Here is an 18,655-nt window from a genome sequence, read left to right on the forward strand (position 1 = left end):
ACTCGTCAAACCCTTGACCAATGACATAAGATCGAGATAACTCGATAAAAAAAAAATCATGAAAGTCAATCCTCAACCAAACTAATATTGAAGGATAAAATTAAAAATGAAAACATTTTTTTTTTTAAAAAAAAAAAACCTAAAAAGGATCAAAGTCAACTTGGGCTAATCTTCAAAACCTACGACTCGGGTCATGAGGCCGAAACTAACCCCATAGAAGGAAAATTGAAATTCTCAATCACGTAGCTAAATTCTCAATTAACCAAATACTAAATGATAAAATTGAAAAGAAAAAATCAATCAAAAATATCTAAAACAAAACAAATAGTAATTAAAAAAATGAGGAACAAATTTGATATAAAAATAAAAATAAAGCCAAATGTTGAGGGATGAAATTGAGAAAATGATAAAAAAAAAAAAGTAGCAACCAAAAAAATAAAAACCAAATTTGATATAAAAATTAAATGAAACCAACTATCGAGGGAAGAAATTGAAAGAGAAAATCAATTCAAAAAATAATTTAAAATAAAACAAATAGCAATAAAAAGAATGAGAATCAAATTTGATACAATAAATAAAATGACAAGACATTTTAATTTTTGCATGCAACATGAATCTTGATGAGAGGAGAGAAAAAAAAAGGTCATCAGAGCCTTATCATTGTGCCTTCACCTTGAACCACTTGAAAGAGCATGACATATCGCTTCCAACACCATAATGGAAATTGATGTTTGATCGCTAGGAAAAGCTATATCTATTGCTAGAATGCGACAAGCTTCCCCCATTTATTGTAGGGTGTTTTGCACATGCTAACCAATTTACCTTGCCCCTTTATATAGTCCTTATATTAGTTTTAGTTTTGATTTTGATCACTTAAAACTTAATTATTCTAAATAAGCCAAATTTTATTTTTTTTTGCAAAACTAAGTATCAACCAAGCACTAGAAATTTCCCTTGATATTGCAAGATTCTTGTATCAAGGCAACCAAAAAAAAATTTCAAAGTCAAATAACAAATAAAGGCAATGTGAAGGGATCGAATTTTAAAATAATAATTGAAGGGTTAAAATTAAAAAAGGACATGAACTTTCTTCTGATTTTGCAAATCAATCCCTGATGTTGGCAAAAAAAGAAGGAATTGAGCATTTCTTTAAACCTCAAATTCAGTCCTCAAAGCTCTAATTATTTCAAGTTAATGAAATTGAATTTTGTTTCACCAAATCGAGAATTAACTAAGCAATGAAACATTTCCTTGACACCTCAAGATCACCAAATATATATAAAAAATAAATCATTTCCTCGACACCTCAAGATCACCAAATATACATAAAAAATAAATCATTAAGATCAATCACAAATTAAAACAATTTTAAAAGACTAAATAAAAAGACAAAGCAATTGAGGGCTTAGTTTGAATAAACAATGCTTCCCCTCATAGATACTAAATGATTGAGAAGGCTTAGCCTTTTTTTTTATTATTATAATAATTAGATGAGTTAAATTTGAGAGATATATGAATTAGAATAAGACAAAGCTCAAGGCATTTGGAGATCTAAAAACTATTTATAAGTAACCTAGGGGTTGAGCCCAAAAAAATAGATTCGTAATACTAAAAGTTAACCATGGTCTAGTTTTGAGAAGCTCGAAGTTTAAGCCAAGACTAAATGTGTGTTTAAGAATATGATTCATAATGGTTTTTAAAAGTTTTTTTCAATTAAAAAATAATGTTTTTTTTTCAGAGTTTTATATATATATATATATATATTAGCATATTCAAAACCATAAAAAAAAAATCACCTAAAAACATTAATTTGATGCATTTTCAAGTGAAAAATAGTTCAAAAGGCATTTTAAAAAATAAATTGAACCATAAAAACAAAGCACTCCTATATTTTTCCTTTTAGAATATGGCCAACTACATGGTTAGCCATATCCTAAATAGGTTGTAAGTCCATGGCACGTTACTGTTGGGTGGGATTAATTAGGGGTGGTTTGCTTTGAATTTAGTCTTCGGGTCTAATAGTTTACTTGGGATCAGGTTCATGTGCATGTGGAGTCGAACCAAGAGTAAGTCCTCATAGGTCAGGGTAAGGTCGCATTCATGAGGCAAAGAGTTGGCTTGATGGATATGAGACTAGTTATTCAAGGATTTCACGTGCACGGGCTCAATCATGTGTTTTTATTGTTGCCAACTATAACATTTTGGCTTATATGAAGGGTATTTTTTTTTTTTATCAAATTAGCATAGTAAAGCTAAAAAATTAGCGAAATAACATCATTTAAAAAAAAATTGATGAAATAACATATTTTCACTTTGTCATGCTTCAGAAGTGCGACAAGGTAAAAGTCCAACCATCTGGCTCAACCAATCTGCTCATCAACTGGCCAACTCAACAATATTCACACAATAGCTGTCATGTGTTTTTTAATTTCAATAATGTAGTCAAGCTTATGATAACGAATGATTCTAAGTAATCAAATGTGGTTTTATCATAACTAAATAAGAATATACACCAAACAGATTACATGGATGACCTAGAAAATGTATTTATGGATCAGTGGAACAAGTCTACGTTCAAGAAGAGGTTTGGTCGTGCTAGACGAGAATAACGGATAAAAAAGGTCATCACTTTTGATTCAACTATTGGATAGCTCTTAAATGTTTACAAGAGTTTTTATAGGTTGTTTTCCTATACTAGCTGTTGTGTCGCTATGTAAGCCGTCAAATCTTTAGATATTAGAAATCTCGTTGAGGCGTTCCGGTTTTGGCAGTTTTGAGATTTTTCTTATTATTTTCGGAACTGGTCGATTGATTTCATTAACATGACGAACAGTTGACCGGTTGAGCCAGATGATAGCACACTTTCACCTTGTCATGCTTCAAAATTGCAATATTACTAAGTATCGCTATTCTGAAGTGTGAAAACTATATTCCTACACTTAGAAATAGCAACATTTAATAAATATCTTGCCTTTAAAGCACGATGAGGTGAAAGTTTGCTATTTCACCAAATCTTTTTTAAATGGTGTTACTCTGTCAGTTTTTTTTATGTTTACTATGCTAATTATGATAGTTATTAAACCCGACCTGGGGTTGACCTGACCAAGGAACCAGGTCCCGTATTACACGGGTTGACCTGGGTCAACCTGAATCAACCCAGAAAAATAAAAAAAATTATTTAAAATTTTAATACTTCATATGAAAAAATTAAGAAAACAATCCATGTGAATATAGGCTATACATGTTATGAATAATGAAGTTTAAAAGATTATTTCAAAAAAGTTTTGCATCCCACATTGAAAAAATATTATGTTAGTATTTTATTCTTTTAAGTTAAAGTATTTAAACCAAAAGGATTTTTTATTCTACATTGAAAATACATAATTTTTTCTTGTGAAGATAAAATATATATATTAAAGGACTTCAAATATTACATTGAAAAAATATTTTTTTTCTCATGAACATAGAGTATATATACTAAAGTGCTTCAAATCTCACATTTAAAAAACAAATCATTCTTTTAGTATTTATATAGTGAACTTTGAAAATGGTTAATAAACAACTAAAATATATATATAAAAAAAAAGTTTCTAGCTAGGAGAAAAAGCATATTTGAGAAAAAAAAAATTGGGTCTCAAATAAGTTTTGCCGGGTAGCCCAAGTCACGGGTCAACTAGATTTTTGTTTATCCTGGTCTTTTACCTTACTTAAACTGGTCCAATCACCGAGTCGACCGTCAGGCCAATCCGAGTTTAATAACTATGCTAATTACCCAATTTATCCTAAATAGAGTGTCTAAATAAAGTAAAAAATAAAATAAAGGTTCATGAGATAGAGTTCAGATTGCCTAAAAAACTAAATGGCATGGTGTTTTACTATAATCTAATCTATAATAAAATATATCTTGGGCTACAATAAAGTTATTTATATGCTTTTTGGTCCAAAAACATTAGGCCGTTTAAATGGGGTGGTGATTTTTTTTTCATAATAAAAGTACTTTTTTTCCTTTAAAATCAATAAACTATAAAAGCTTTTAACCAAGAATATTTTTTTCTTGACATAATTTTTTTAACAATAAAAATATATATTTACCTCAAAATAAAAAAAAATTATTATGTTGCTTAATAAAGAAGTTACCGGTTTTCAAAAAATTTACTATCCGCAGCGAAATACAGTTAAATTGCTAGTGCTCCTTCAATCTAGAGCTTATACTCGCGAGGCTGCGTGATTCAAACATCCTTCGACACACATGATTCCTGTCTCCTTTGACCACCTTTGTGCTCCTTCAAAGCACTTTTTAATTGAGGATTAGTTAGATGCGTGTCCTTGGTGCTCTTCTTATCCCTTTGATTATCTATATTAATTTTGCTCCTACAAGCAATCCCAGAAGTTGGTCCAAGTCCTCCTCAGACCTTCCAACCATATAACAACAAACTTGAGCATTTTTTAGCACAGTTTCCAGTCTTTTAGATAGAGATAAGAGAAGACATATACGAGACATAGATTGTTGTGTAGTGCATGGACTCCTAATGCGAAACCTTAATCTTTGATGTAAAGAGATGAAGTTGAAGTCATTATCGGCATCATGTCCCTAATCCGAGACACATCCACTTCATTAACCTTACAGTATATATAGCTGTTGGGATATCCTCTGTGGTAATGTTGGAAAAAAGGCAGCAGCAGCAAGCAGTTCATGATTTCCCAGAGCAAATCAATCGGAATGATGAGAAAGAGACCCACTACTCAATCATCGCCGTCGCCATCCAAGGAGGAGAAGCAGCGGTTCAGCAACTCGATCAGAGCTCTACGTCCCAGGGTTTATATCACCGATACGTCGAAATTCAAGACACTCGTTCAAGAACTAACTGGTAATGGAAAAGGCAGCAGCAGCAGCTGCATCTCTGCCCCACCTGAAGGTAGATCACCACAAGCCATCCAAGAAGCCCCGTTCATCGGCATTGAGGATCAAGAACACGATCACCGTGAAAGCAGCTTGGAGACAACATCGGTTGAAGGATATGTTCATAACTCGTTTGATTTATGCAAAGTATTCCAGACTGATCATCACCAAGAAGGAAGCCAAGTTCATGGTTATGTGGCTGATATTTCAGCGTTTGGTGATCACGTGTCAATGCCAATGGACCAGCAAGAGGACTTACTAGCCTATCATGATCTCGAGTCGTGGCTTTTGAGTAGTGAGGAGCCGTGTTCTTCTTCCTATAATGGTTATTTTGCTCAAACTCAGCAGCGAGTCAACATATACGATTATACCAGCTATCTGGGATAATACTAGTTATAATTAAGGCTTGCTTTTAGCCATAGAATTATACAAATTATTGTTAATTAAGGAGCTTAATCCATGGCTGATTCGTTTGGTTCAGATAACCCATTTGTAGAATTTTTTATAAAAGAATATTATCCATGTATCAAGGGAATCCTCATTGCAATAGAAGTTTGTTAAGATTATCTCCTCTTATTAATTTATGGTGAGTGGGAAACGATCATCCTAGCTTTATGATTCCCACTATTGTTATTTTCTTGATATTTCACAGTTATGCTATATATCATGAAAAAAAATCATATTAAATCACACAAGCTAAGCACAACATGTGCAGAAGACACACAAGAGTGAAGAATATTCTTATGTTTTTAATTAATTAATTATTACAAAGAACATATTACTTATATTCGAATACATAGAAAAAACAACAAATATATTATCAGAAAATCAATGAAAACCAATGAAATTACTAACATAATCTTTTTATCAGTAATTTTTACTGATAAAAATAATTTGTCTCATATTCTCTATTTTTAGCCGAATTAAATGTTTCAAACACAATTCTTGTGTTTATATATAGTTATAGATTATTTAAATAAAATCTCTATTTATATATATCTTTTTTTTTTCTTTTGAGTTATCAATTACTTGCCAACAACTTTCAAATGACAATTTTATAAATTGAAATCATATGTATGTTGTTAATATGGTGGGGGGAGGTGCACTTAGACGTAGTATGGCAAGTAGAATTTTTTTAAAATGTTATATTTAAAAAAAAAAAAAAAAACACCTTTCAACAAAAAAAAATAAAAGTTACTGAGTTATTAAATTTTTTTAGATTATATCACTACACATTCCATCTTAAAAAGGTAAAATAGCATCCGTTGCTTTGGATTTTTTTTTTTTCATAAACATTTATCATTAGGATATAAAGAAGAACCATTTATCATTAGGATTTAAAAAGGAATGGAAAAAAAAAATCGAAATCTTTAACAGATTGGAAAAGTAGGAACTATATATATATATATATATATATATATATATATATATATGCGCTAAAGGAGAAGCTGGTAATATAAACTCGTATTACTATTTATTGTAATAGTAAAATAATGTCTATAGCCTTGGCAAAAAAATTACTCATCTTTAAATTAAGGGTGTTTTTATTTTTTTTTCACAACGCATTAGTCATTATAGATTTATTTGAACATATTTTTCATTTATTATATATTTTAATAAACAGTAAAATAATCAAAATATTCCTAAAAAAATTACAGTATAGGGCAGCAATGTTTTGGTCTTTTTTATTTTTTTAATATACTAATAAAATTAAAAATATGACCTTGGGGTAAAAAAAAAAATTAGCCATTGAAATAGAGATTTTGATGACTTTTTACCTTTTTATTTTATAATAATAATAATAATAATAAAAGTAGTAATAGTAACTTGAAATATTATAAGTAAAAGGTTTTTGTTTGTCTGCACGAAGAAGAAGACGAACAAATATGATTGAAAGAGATCTCACAACATTGAAAAACCTACATAAATGATTGACAATCATTAATTTGAAAACAATACTTTCTAAAATCAGTAAATGTGAAGAAAATAATTAGAGTGATGGTTTTTTAATTGATGCATAAAAAACTCCAATTTCAAAGGAGTTGTTTTTCCTTGGTGCTTTTTCCATGTTTATAATTGTTATTTATTTGTTCAGAAGAATTAGTTTTAAAAATTGAATATAACCATTGTTGAACAATACCAAGCTTAATTTCAATAATTTAAAGCTGAGCATGCCAAAAATTACTAGCAGATGGTTAAATAAGTGAAATATTACCAAATCATTATGTCCTGCCAAAAATCCATATCCATTTACTTGCCAATTCTGTACTGTGAACGGCAAATCCTACTAATGATCTCAAGTCTCACGTCTTTTTTTTTCATCTAGCTGGGAGTGGGATATTTTTTTTTTTTAATAAAGGGATTATTATTTCAACCGGTGATGAAATACATCTGGCAAAAGTTCTCTTACAAATACATATGCAAGTGTTCTAGACAAAAACCATTGTTCAAGACTTTCTATGAGAGAACTACCCACCCAACTACTTTGTACCAGATTGAGAATCGTCCCGTTCCATATCAGAAACTGCTTACAGATATCCAGATAGATCTTCCTGGTTCTCCAAATCCCAAACAACTACTTTACCATCCAATCCTGCATAGGAAGAAAAATGCACAGATGGAAGACAAGCCTAAGAATTAGGACAAATCAACAAGACTTTTTAAATGAGATCTGGAAAAAAAATTGCTCGTGTCGCTTACCTGAAGTGCTGAAGCGTGTTTTTCTAGAACTCCCTGATTCTGTAAGAGACATGATACAACTACAGTTCCAGAACACACAGTTAAGTGCTGCTCCACAAAATTCAGAGATGATCACAGGTCAACAAAAGCCCACCTCAATGTTTGCTTTTGCACTCCACATAGCAGTCATATATCATGCATATGCAGATGGAGTGGAGAAGCAACAGTTGAAGTGGACGTGGGAGACGCCAACAGGAAATTTAAAAGATATGGAGGAACAATTAAACTAACAAATAATTGTAAGAACCTTAGTAGTATAGTTGAGAGGTAATTGCATACCTTATGCAATTCTCGTGAATGCCTCCACGTGACCTTGAAGGTTCAATGCTGTCATTGCTCGCTCCATTCTTCGATTGGCCATAAAATTTTCCAAATGCTTCAGAAAACTGCCAAAGAGAGTGGAAAAGCCAGTCTGCTGTTAGAAAGTTCTACTGACCATGTGTAAAGCCCGAAGACAATTACAAAAATAGGAAAACAGCACCTGATATTCTATAAATGTACTTCCACTTTACTGATCTAATGTAACATCTACCAAGTAACTGTTCGAATAAGCTTAAGGCATACAACATATAAAAAACCAGTTGTAAGGAGGACTAAGAAGTTTGAAATTTGGCCGAAATGGCCAGGACAGAAATAAAAAGGTCCAGATCCTAAAAAAAATTGGGATATTGAATTTTCACTTCATCAGGCTGACTGCCTTGTGACACATCTCTGAGCAATCCATTTCATATCTTGCTAGTTTGCAAAAAAGCAGTAGCTAATGCGTTTATGAGCAGCTCAAACTAAAGTATATAATAACTTCAGAAGTGGCATAGTCCTGTAATTCTAGAAACCATATTGTCATCTATCACAACTCACTCCAGTTGTAAAATGGGGAAATCTGGTGTAAACCAATAAAACTGAGATATCATGCGACAGGAACATAATTGGCAAAAATCGTTGCCACGTCTGTACCTGTGAGCTGTATCTTGAACCTGAAAGTGTTGATTTTCTTTCACCAAGGAACCTGATAAAGCTCCTGTTAACCAAAGAAATCTCATCATTAGTTTCAGTGGGAGATAAATATATCAATAAAAAAAAGTTTACTTGAGGCTGCCTGACATCTCTAATGAGTAATGAAAATTGGCTACAAATCTAAGCCCACCAAGACAACCACAGATTGGCTTGCACTTCTTTTTCTTGTTAAATACATACCATATTCCTCTTTCATCTGCTGCAAAAACCATAGGGTTGCAGTCGAATCCCACTCCTATGACCATTTTCTCAGAAATAAATAAGACCTGAAAATAAGCAGCACATTGATCCACAATTTTCAGGTGACTAAAATCACAAGTATTATGAAGAAAATAACTTGAATCGCATATATATAACAAGAGTGGATGCTGACCCACATCACGGAGAGGTAAATCGCGAAATGCAACATTCTGGGCCAATGGAGATGGACCAACATCATCAACAAAATAAATCATGGAATTATGTCCTGTAACAGTACAGATGGCAGATACATAAGGAATAACCAACTTCAAAAGTTTCCAACAAATGAACACCCTGAAATTTATTAATTGAGTTAAAGCAATGTCTTGATTTCAGGCAATGGTGGGTTTCAGAGCCAAATACAAATGCATTGTTAATTTGTTATTCAAATTTGATCAAGAGCTTGTGCCAAATAAGAGATAAATCCATCCAATGAACAGAGTGTAAACGAATAACCCAAACTTCATGGAACGTATGTCATGCAAAAATTTAATCTTTGAAGATGACAGAAAAGTGAATTTCTGACCTACATAAGCCAAGGTATTGCCACTAGGCGACCACTTCACACCAAATGCCCAGGAAAACGAGAGATCAAGCTGAACAATTTGCTGATTCAACAGAAAATGAAAAAGGATTAAAGCTCTTAAAATGGACTTTGGGATGAGAAACAAACCTCTAGTTCCCAAACCATCATAAACTACAAGCCCGATAATATATTCCTAGCCTTTACAAAAATTGTTCCCATAATATCAACTCCATGTGATGCAGTGCGAGAAGAATACGCTTCATGAATTTATTTTCTATCTTATAAATATTGTGATTAGATTCCAAATTTAATTTTTTTCCGCTATTTAGAAAACTAGCTCATTAATATTAAATAGGAGAATCTGTTTATTTCCTATGTTAGTTAGGACTCCTTTAAGGCATATATAAGCAACATTGCTGCCAGCAGATTTGTCACTGCAAGTCTATTACAATTCTGTGATAAGAAAAAAATGTGAAGCGAGCAACAGCCTATTTACTGCAGCTATCATGGTGTCTTTGGAAATTGGGATGATGATTTAGAAAAAAAATTCATAAGCAAAGGAAGAAAGTCAAATTCAAATCATTGTGCTGAAAACATCTTGTGCTTGGATCAGTTTTGTTTGTATGAACTCTTTACTTGTCCTTGTGAGCTATGCATATGTATCTAAAGCATAGATTCACATGACTCTAGTTTTTGTGAATTCAAAGGGTTGCCTGGTGAATTTTATGATACTCATTTTCATTTCTACCTTTGTCATTGTATTCCTACCTTCTCTTACACCACCATGTCTCCTTATTAACGATTCCTTAGAATTTTAGATCACTTCAAGATCAGCTTTAATCCTCAACCAAATTAACCATACCACCTCCATCATAAATCAAAATCATTTAGCCCTCATGTGATGATATTAGAAAAACCTGCTTTTAAAATTAAGGGTTGTCTTGTTTGGCAGTGGAAGTGTGAAACCCAAAAGAAACACTTTTATCCAAAGTTCAAAGAAAAAGATATGATAGTTCAAAACTATTGCTCGCAAATTTCCCAAAAGATTGTATTGAAAACCAAAATTCCATGACGAAGTAAAATGATAAGAAATCAAACCTCTCCAAATTTTGAATCTGAGACAGAGCCTGCTTTGGAGTCCCTGGATCATTGGCATATAGTAAACACAGACAATGAAGGGCTTAGATCCATAAAGGGGAATAGTTTCCGGAAACGAGTGCTCGCTAAGGTGCTATCTAAGTTAAGCATTCCTACCTTGTATCAACACCTTTAATAAAAGTGGAAAACACTCGACATTTTCCATCTGTAGATGTCGTCGCAAGAAGAATCTGTTAAATATTAAAAAAAAAAAAAAACATATTAAACACAATGCAGTACTTTATGGACATATATTATAAAAGTATCTATAAGGCAACTAATGTATCAGAAATAATAACAACAATTATTCAGCAACTAACAGACACATTGTTAGGATGACAAAGATCAGTATCATAGTTTAATAGCACAATTTGTCCCTGTACCCTTTATTTTTTAGGATTTCATCCTGTACTAAAATTTAAGTCAGTTAATGTTTTTTGTCCTACAATAAAAGTGACACATGCCACATACCTGGACAAGTAACTATGAAAAGTGACAAGTCACCTAGAAAATTTAATATAGCTATTTTTTATTCTTTCTTTTCCTTAGTATTGTATATTTAGATTACTGTCCCACACACCCACAATTACAAGTATGATGATAGTAGAGGAAAGGGGGGTGGAAGACAAAAAATAACTCGAAAAAAAATCATTAGCCTAACTTCCCCTCCTTAATAATCCAAACAAATGGAGGAAAATCATTTTGCTTCCCTTTACTGAATTCCTCTTCCAAACCTCCCCTCCAAGTTTCTCAAACATACAGTGTGAAAAAATCTCACTATCGATTTAATTAAATTAGTGTACATGTTATAGTATACTCCAATTAAGAAGGGTTTGACTCATCCTCTCAATGAAATTGAATAATCCATTAAATGCACACAACTTCTCTAAAATTATGAAAAAAAAAACCATGGGATAGAAACACATACATTATTAGGATGCCAAGCAACACTTGTCACCGAGGAATCATGTCTTTTCCTGATAAGTTTACTGACCCACCTGTTAAAAGGGAAACATAGATCAAAATAAGAACAGAAAAAATTGCATGCAGTATTCAACATTAAAGCAATTTCATAGGAGAGGAAGTATGGAGTTTGATCAATGATCTAAACAGGGTCGTTGAAGTCAGGCTACACACACACTTTCCCTGATTGAGGTCAATAAACATCAATATGATAAGGCATGATCCCATGATAAATTTGAACATAGTAAGGAAATTCTGGCCTTTTATTTTCTTCTTTTTTTATGCACAAGATTTTATCTTAGCATGAAGGCCTCTAATATGACCGATACACTCAGGCCACTAGCGTGGTCCATGCATAGGCCATTTTGCTAGCCATAACTAATAGAATTCCTAAGTAAAACAAACTCCTAAATAATTTAAGTTTAGCAAAAAAAAAAAAAAATATCGAATATGCCTGAATTAAAAATCTAAATAAGGTAATTCAGAAACTTCTTTCTCTTTGGCTGCTTCGCATCTTAGGCCTAAAAATAGTAAGGTGTTGAGACCTCAGTCATGCCAAAATGTTGTTGATGTAGAAATTTGCAAGCATAAGCAATTAGCATGGACAAGGTTGCATCAAATTAATAAGTATAAGCTCCAATCTATACTAAACAGAAATACATATTAATACAAAAGACTTCCTGGTTCAGCAGAATTCAAATCAATATCAAGCATAAGGATAGATGGAGAATATGAACTAAGTGCTTAAGAAGCTCCAAATTATGGGGCAAGTACCAGTTGTTGTCTTGCTCATAGTAGCATATACAAACAGTTTTAGCCCCACTTCCAACAGCAAACTTGTTCTCTGGAAGTAAAATGGTTCAACAATAATTAAAAAATCAAGATTGAAAACAGAAACAGCCAGAAAACAAAAATCATCAATTTCAACGAGGCACGTTTTTTGATGGATATGGGAGTTGGTATCAGTAAAATGAGGAGCAAGTATGCCAAGAACATGAGCAATATCCATACAAATACATGTGGTCATGAGCAATGCATCCTTCCAAAATGGTTTTAAATCTAAATTATGGCAAGGCCATAATAATTAGATAACATAATGAAGTAAACATGATATCAGTAGCTTTTCTGAATCAAACAAAACCAAGAAGAGAGAACAGGTGAAATTCAGTTTTTATTTTTGGTGAATACTCAACCCAACAGGTTTTCCACCCAATATTCTAACCAGTTCAATAAAGTTCTTTTTTGCATATATATACACAAACAAAATATATGTGCATGGAAAACAAATAAATACGTCTGTGCATGTTAATACATGATATCAAGTAGTCTAATATTTAAATAAATATATTTGCAGGTAATTTGTAGTTCATGGGTTTTTGGGGTCCTGTACTGGAGTGGATTTCCATGTATCAAAATGGGTGGAAAGGAGCTTTCTCTTCTTTATGATGTCACATCACACTTATCCAAACTACTTCATCTAGAATGCCCCTCCATCAGTTGCCTTTATTCAGCATTCTTGTTGTGGATATGGATTGACAATGATGTAGCATTTTATACAGGAGGACAGGAAAAGAGAACGAGAGAGTAACTGTGAGGTGCCTTGTAAATCAGAGACAAACAGGGCGTCGGCCTTGGTTGTTAAGTCCAGAAAAATGTCTTTAGGGGATAAACAACTGCAGCAATTCTCTTTCAGCTCAATTTCAAGTACTACTATGACTATCTAAACTTCTGTATACAAATACTAATACACTAACCAAATCAAATATTGAAATATACTGTAGATAAAAGGAACTAAACAATTCATAAACTATTGTTTCATTTAGACGAAAAGGACCTCTTGATTGCTGAAGAACTAACCAACCTCACTTTAAGCTTCATGGAGAAAATTTATCTACATATAATAGAGCCGCTCAATCAGGTTAGCATGCTAAGGCCAGAACCATCAACCATGCATGCCCTAGAAATTCATATCATAGTATCCTCTCGTTTTCACTTCTTCCAAGTCATAGAATGGGCAATGAGTGAATATGATTTTGTGAGACCAAGAATAACCTTTTTAATTGCTTTTTTCGCATCTTCATTGTCTTTATATTGCTCAGTTTTTCTTAGAACCTCCATTTTTGTAAAAATATAAACAATGGGAAATACAGGGCCTCTATCACTACTCCCAGTTTTAAAACTCCCCTTATTTGGCAGCTCATTTCATATTAAGGCAGGGTTTTGGTCCTGCCATTCAGAGGTTCGAATCCTTCCATCCCAAAGCATATTTATTCTCTATATCAAAATAAAGATATTTTTTTAACAACCTTCTATTTATAGTAAGATCATATCCAATGGAAGCTTTATTCCTATAATGTATCCTAATTTTTTGGCCTAATTCTTCTGATGATGATCGATTCAACCTCCAATCAAAGAGATCTGCCTGGTTATATTTATCTCTTCAGCAAGTTTAGTAATGACTACAACAGCCCTATTGATCCAGTGGAGAGAAGAACCTACACAGTACTCATTAAAGTTGTTAGAAGTAAACTGTCAACCACCATCACTTCTGAAAAATGCTATGGGTTTCTCAAAATGCTTGGTTATTAGTGAAAGGTTCCAGAAACATCAAAGACTTAGGATTTGGCACAAAGGAAAAAAAACCATGTATATCTACTGTAACAATAAAAACAACAATATAAGGTGAACCACATAAAGAAGAAGAGGGATCAATCAACATGAAGAGGCCACAATGGCTTAGTAAAACATATAGGGAGGTTAAACATGCAACAACTGGTGCCAATAAAAAGATATGCCATTTAGGTCAGACAACAAGGAGTAAAATCTAAAAACCATAACTGAAAAACATAGTGCTTTCGTACCTTTTGGGCTCCACTGCACACAAAGTGCAGCGCGGTTTAGCCTGAGTATAACAAGGGTCGGTACCCATTCTGATCCTTCTTGGTTCCAGACATATCTTGATAGAAAAACGGCACACAATCAACAGGGCAACAGAAATGAAATCATTACAAGGAAAAAGAAAAAACAGTAATGCTAAAATGAGACACTCACGAATTTCGATCATGAGATGCAGTAACAATTCTGTTTGATCTCGCACTCCAATCTACCCCACAAACAATCTGGTCGTGCTGCAAGTTAAGAAAAGAAAAATTAAGCTAAAACAATATAATTTCATTGTTTCCGATGAAATGAAAAAAAAAATAGAACGAACCTTTTGAAGAACATGGACCTTCTCCCACTTGTCTTGGGACAGTCTATATATGTGAACTTCATTGTTGTTTGGACAAAATGCAATCACTGCATGAGAACCAAGAAAAAAAAAAGTTACGAGAGAAACTTCTCATGATTATTAAATTTCTCCTGGATTTTCATAGCAATCAAACAGAGTTTAAAAAAATAGAAATAAATTACTTACTAGATCGATCCGCGCTCCAAGCGTGGCAAGTGATGCACTGAGCGAACTGATGAACTTCAACGGCTGCCATTTACTTTTTCGATTCTCTCTTTGTATTATGTAGAGAAAAAGATTGGGTTGAGAAAATTTCAAACAAATGAGAAAGGATCTGAATTGCAATTTTCAGATCCAGCTTATAGCAGGGAGATCAGGGACTTGGTGTTGTCCTTTGAATCATCCAGTAGTCTTGCTCTGCACTTTGTTTCTTCTTTACTCTTCTTCGTCTTTTGGTAGATTTAAATTTGCCCCCAGCATCCCCAGGTTTATGGGGTGTCTAAATTTCTCCCAGATGTTTGGTTTGTGTCAGGCAGCTCCCTCAACTTTCATTTCAGCTTCAATTCTCTCCTTCGTCCATTTCAGTAAGATATGTGTAGATTTCAATGTTCTCTCTAAAATTTATTAAGAAATATACTTTCAAGCAAAAATAAAGATGAAATGGGATTTTTCTTCCACAGGACAGTCTATTAATTCTCTCATCGTCCAAAAAAAAAAAAATTATTTGAGAAACATTAAGAATTTTTTCATCGTATCATCATCTTTGTTGCCTCTTTTACATGAATTTGCCTATAATATCGTATTTATATGTTATTTCCAACTATTTATTAAAATATATTATTAAATTTTGAAAAGACAAGAACAAAACAAAATTGAAATCACTTACGGAGTAGCTAATGTTAGGAATTTATATTCGGATATATTTGATACATCTAATGATATAAACTCGTTTTTAACAAGATTCGATGATAATTTGGATGAAAAATTATCATTCTTTCCTTTACTCAATTTAAATTATTTTTCTTTTACTCGAGTTTGCTTTATCTTATCATGCAAGTTGGGTGATTAGAATAGCTAGGAGCTCAATTGATAAGATTTTTAACTAGGGTGTCTCATGTAAAGCAAAACTTTCCCAGCCATGATATCATATTTTTAAATTACACGAATTAAAATAATAAAAATATAAAGCGTGGTAAAAAAAAAATACTGTAGTTTTTTTACCTTTCATCATCTCAAAATTCACTATTCACTGTAGATTATAATAATATATTTTTTAAAATTTTCATTTTGATTCTCAGATTTTTTATTTATACAATTGAGCTCAAATTAACATCCAATTATATATTTTTTTTAAAAAAAGTTTAAATTGGAAAGACAAGTGATTAAAGTAAAAAAAATATAGATAACATGGGTGGTGCTTTAGAGTTTATTTGAAAAATATATTTTAGCTCTTTGTCTTTTTTATTTATTAAGCGTTCATTTTATAAATAATAATTTTAATACTAAATTTGATTTTTATTGTTTTTCAATCTTTTATGGATGGAAAAAAAAAAAGGCTCGTTGGATTCCAACTTAAAAAACAAAAATTAATGTTGTTACGATCTCAACCACAAAACAAATAATTTTTGTAGTAGATAATTTCATTTGATTACCAGAGTTTAAGTTATGTTGTATATTTTTTTTACATTAGAAGTACTTGGAAAATATATATAAACTTCAAAATATTTTTTGTGTTTCCGGGTTAATTTTAGGTTTTGAGGTGAGTCTTTGTGTTTTTGGAGGTTACATATTTAATTTACCTAGGTTCTTTGAATGTTTTCTAAATATTTTAGACCAAAAAATAAGATTGAAAATAAATTTTTTAAAATATTTCAAACAACACATCTTCATAGTGTATAGCGGTTGCTCAAATTTTTCGTCCGAAAAGCATGGATTTTTACATCAAATCAAAAACACATCAATTTTCTGAAATTTTTTTTTAAGTTGTATTTGTCCATTCCATTAACTTACAAAAAAATAAATAGAGGCCCTACGCACATGGGCCTAAGTGTTGCAAGCCCGTGTAAGGGTCCATTATTTACGGGTCGTGCACTTGGTCTAGCTTACTAAGATTCAGCAGCATCTAATCTCATTTTTTTTTAATTTTTATTTTTTTATATGTACTTTTAAAATTATTTTTTAATTTTTTATTTTGCTTATATGTGTTTTTTATTTAACAATTTTTTCAATAATGATTATTTTTAAATTATATTGGATGTGTTTAATTTTTGTAGGGACCTGTACAATTTATTTGTGATTGTTTTAACTTTTTATATATTAAATTTATTTTAAAAAAATATTATTTTTTGTTTGTTTATTTATAATATGTGTGGCATTGTATAATAACCTTTTCTTTTTATTAATTCAATAAATTTTATGTGTGTCAATTTATATTACAAAATTATTTTAATAGACAAATTCATCAAACACGATTAGGTAAATACAATGTATTGCGATACTAAATGTCCTGATCTATATCCTTAGTTTTTCTAATTTTATTTTTATTTATCGTTAATGATTTAAAAACAATTTTCTTTACATGGTGATTATTGATTTATTTAGTATCAACTCTTACTTTTTTAGTTGTTAATTTTATTTTAGATTTTTTTATGTATTTTTTTCCTAATTTAATCATTCAACGTTTTATTTTCTAGGGATTGGACTTCCTAGTTTTTTCATGTATAATGCTTCAAGTCCAATGACTTTGATTATAAATTTGAAAAAATCAACAGGAATTAATATAATTTTTTTATCTTATTTTTTTTAGCTTTTCTCAGGATGATATTTAAAAAAATATATATATTTTTTTATATTTTTATTATATTATCATATCAATCAACATTTAATTTTGTTATTGAATTTCTTTTTTAAAAAATATAACAGTCTCCTAATTTTTTTTTTCCGGGTTAAATTTTTTTTTGACGCGGGCCGCGGCATCGAGCAACCAGTGTTGTAGATTTCACGTGTACATGTTCATGATGTCTCTCATTAAATGGCTCGTCATTGTGCTTTACTGGGAAGATACAAATGCTTAATCTGATGAGGAACTAGTTGACCGATGGAGACAAGATAGTTCATTAGTTTTGATTATACTTAACGAGTGCTTCACTTAATGAGCACTTTACTTGCATAAAAAATTTTAGATTTATATTTTTTTTTCTTTTAACATTTTATATGCAAGATATCTCACATCTCACATCTCACATCTCACATGTGTTTAATATAAAAAAATATGTTTTTTTTCGAGATAGTTTTTATGGTTATAATTTTTTAAAAATAAGTTAAAAAAATATAATTATGTGTGGTTAATTGGATTTAGATACGTGTTTTGTAAAAATTATGATTGAGGTTTATGTGTAGCTAAAAACATGTATAAAATCTTTAGTTGTGGTTGCTTTTTAAAAGTGTTTTTTATTTAGAAATAAAGTAAAATAATTTTTTTAAAAAAATTATTTCTGATATCAACGCATCAAAATGATATGAAAATATAAAAAAAAAATAAAGTAAAGAAAAAAAAATAATTTTAAAAATTTTAAAAAAATATTTTTTAAATGCAAAAACAAACAAAATTTACAAAACTTAGTTAAAAAAATATATAAATGCTGCTTAACAAAAACTGTATTTCAAACTTAATTTTTGATAGCTCCATAATATAAAATGTAGTTTGATGTATTATTAAACAACTAATATATAAAAATTAAAACTAAACAAAGACACCAAGGTACTAATTATGATTGATTCAAATAATTTAACCCTTGTTTCTTTCAAGCAAGATTTTGAGTTTGATAAAAATATATTATTACTAAAAAAAAATATTATTTTTTTTAACCCATCAGTTAAAATTCAATAAACTTTCAAATATCGAAGA

At 31.1% G+C, this 18,655-nt stretch overlaps 2 protein-coding genes across 2 annotated transcripts in view; one reads left to right on the top strand and one right to left on the bottom strand.

Moving 5' to 3' along the window:
- Window positions 1-18,655, top strand: part of LOC118041827 (uncharacterized) — a 44,507-nt gene that overhangs the window by 13,893 nt on the left and 11,959 nt on the right. The window lies entirely within an intron of this gene.
- Window positions 7,096-15,298, bottom strand: LOC118041823 (actin-related protein 2/3 complex subunit 1A). Its single transcript, XM_035049329.2, has 15 exons — window positions 14,935-15,298; window positions 14,731-14,816; window positions 14,571-14,647; window positions 14,381-14,475; window positions 12,294-12,363; window positions 11,485-11,554; window positions 10,674-10,747; window positions 10,518-10,560; window positions 9,420-9,501; window positions 9,031-9,119; window positions 8,834-8,919; window positions 8,594-8,657; window positions 7,919-8,025; window positions 7,601-7,659; window positions 7,096-7,493 (listed from the first exon to the last, which is right to left on the bottom strand). Exons 1-15 carry the CDS (start codon window positions 15,002-15,004, stop codon window positions 7,429-7,431), a joined length of 1,137 nt encoding a protein of 378 aa, XP_034905220.1. The 5' UTR covers window positions 15,005-15,298; the 3' UTR covers window positions 7,096-7,428.

Source organism: Populus alba, chromosome 14 (genome assembly GCF_005239225.2).
Source record: "Populus alba chromosome 14, ASM523922v2, whole genome shotgun sequence".
In the NCBI taxonomy this organism is placed as follows: Eukaryota; Viridiplantae; Streptophyta; class Magnoliopsida; order Malpighiales; family Salicaceae; genus Populus; species Populus alba.

Bases quoted from the DNA above. Each gene is read 5' to 3' on its own strand.
- LOC118041823 (XM_035049329.2), bottom strand. From the start codon at position 15,004: ATGGCAGCCGTTGAAGTTCATCAGTTCGCTCAGTGCATCACTTGCCAC. The intron at 14,476-14,570 runs GTGAGTGTCTCA...TTTTCTATCAAG, and splicing joins GCATCTCATGATCGAAATTC to ATATGTCTGGAACCAAGAAG. The intron at 8,658-8,833 runs GTATGTATTTAA...TTTGGTTAACAG, and splicing joins GCAGATGAAAGAGGAATATG to GAGCTTTATCAGGTTCCTTG.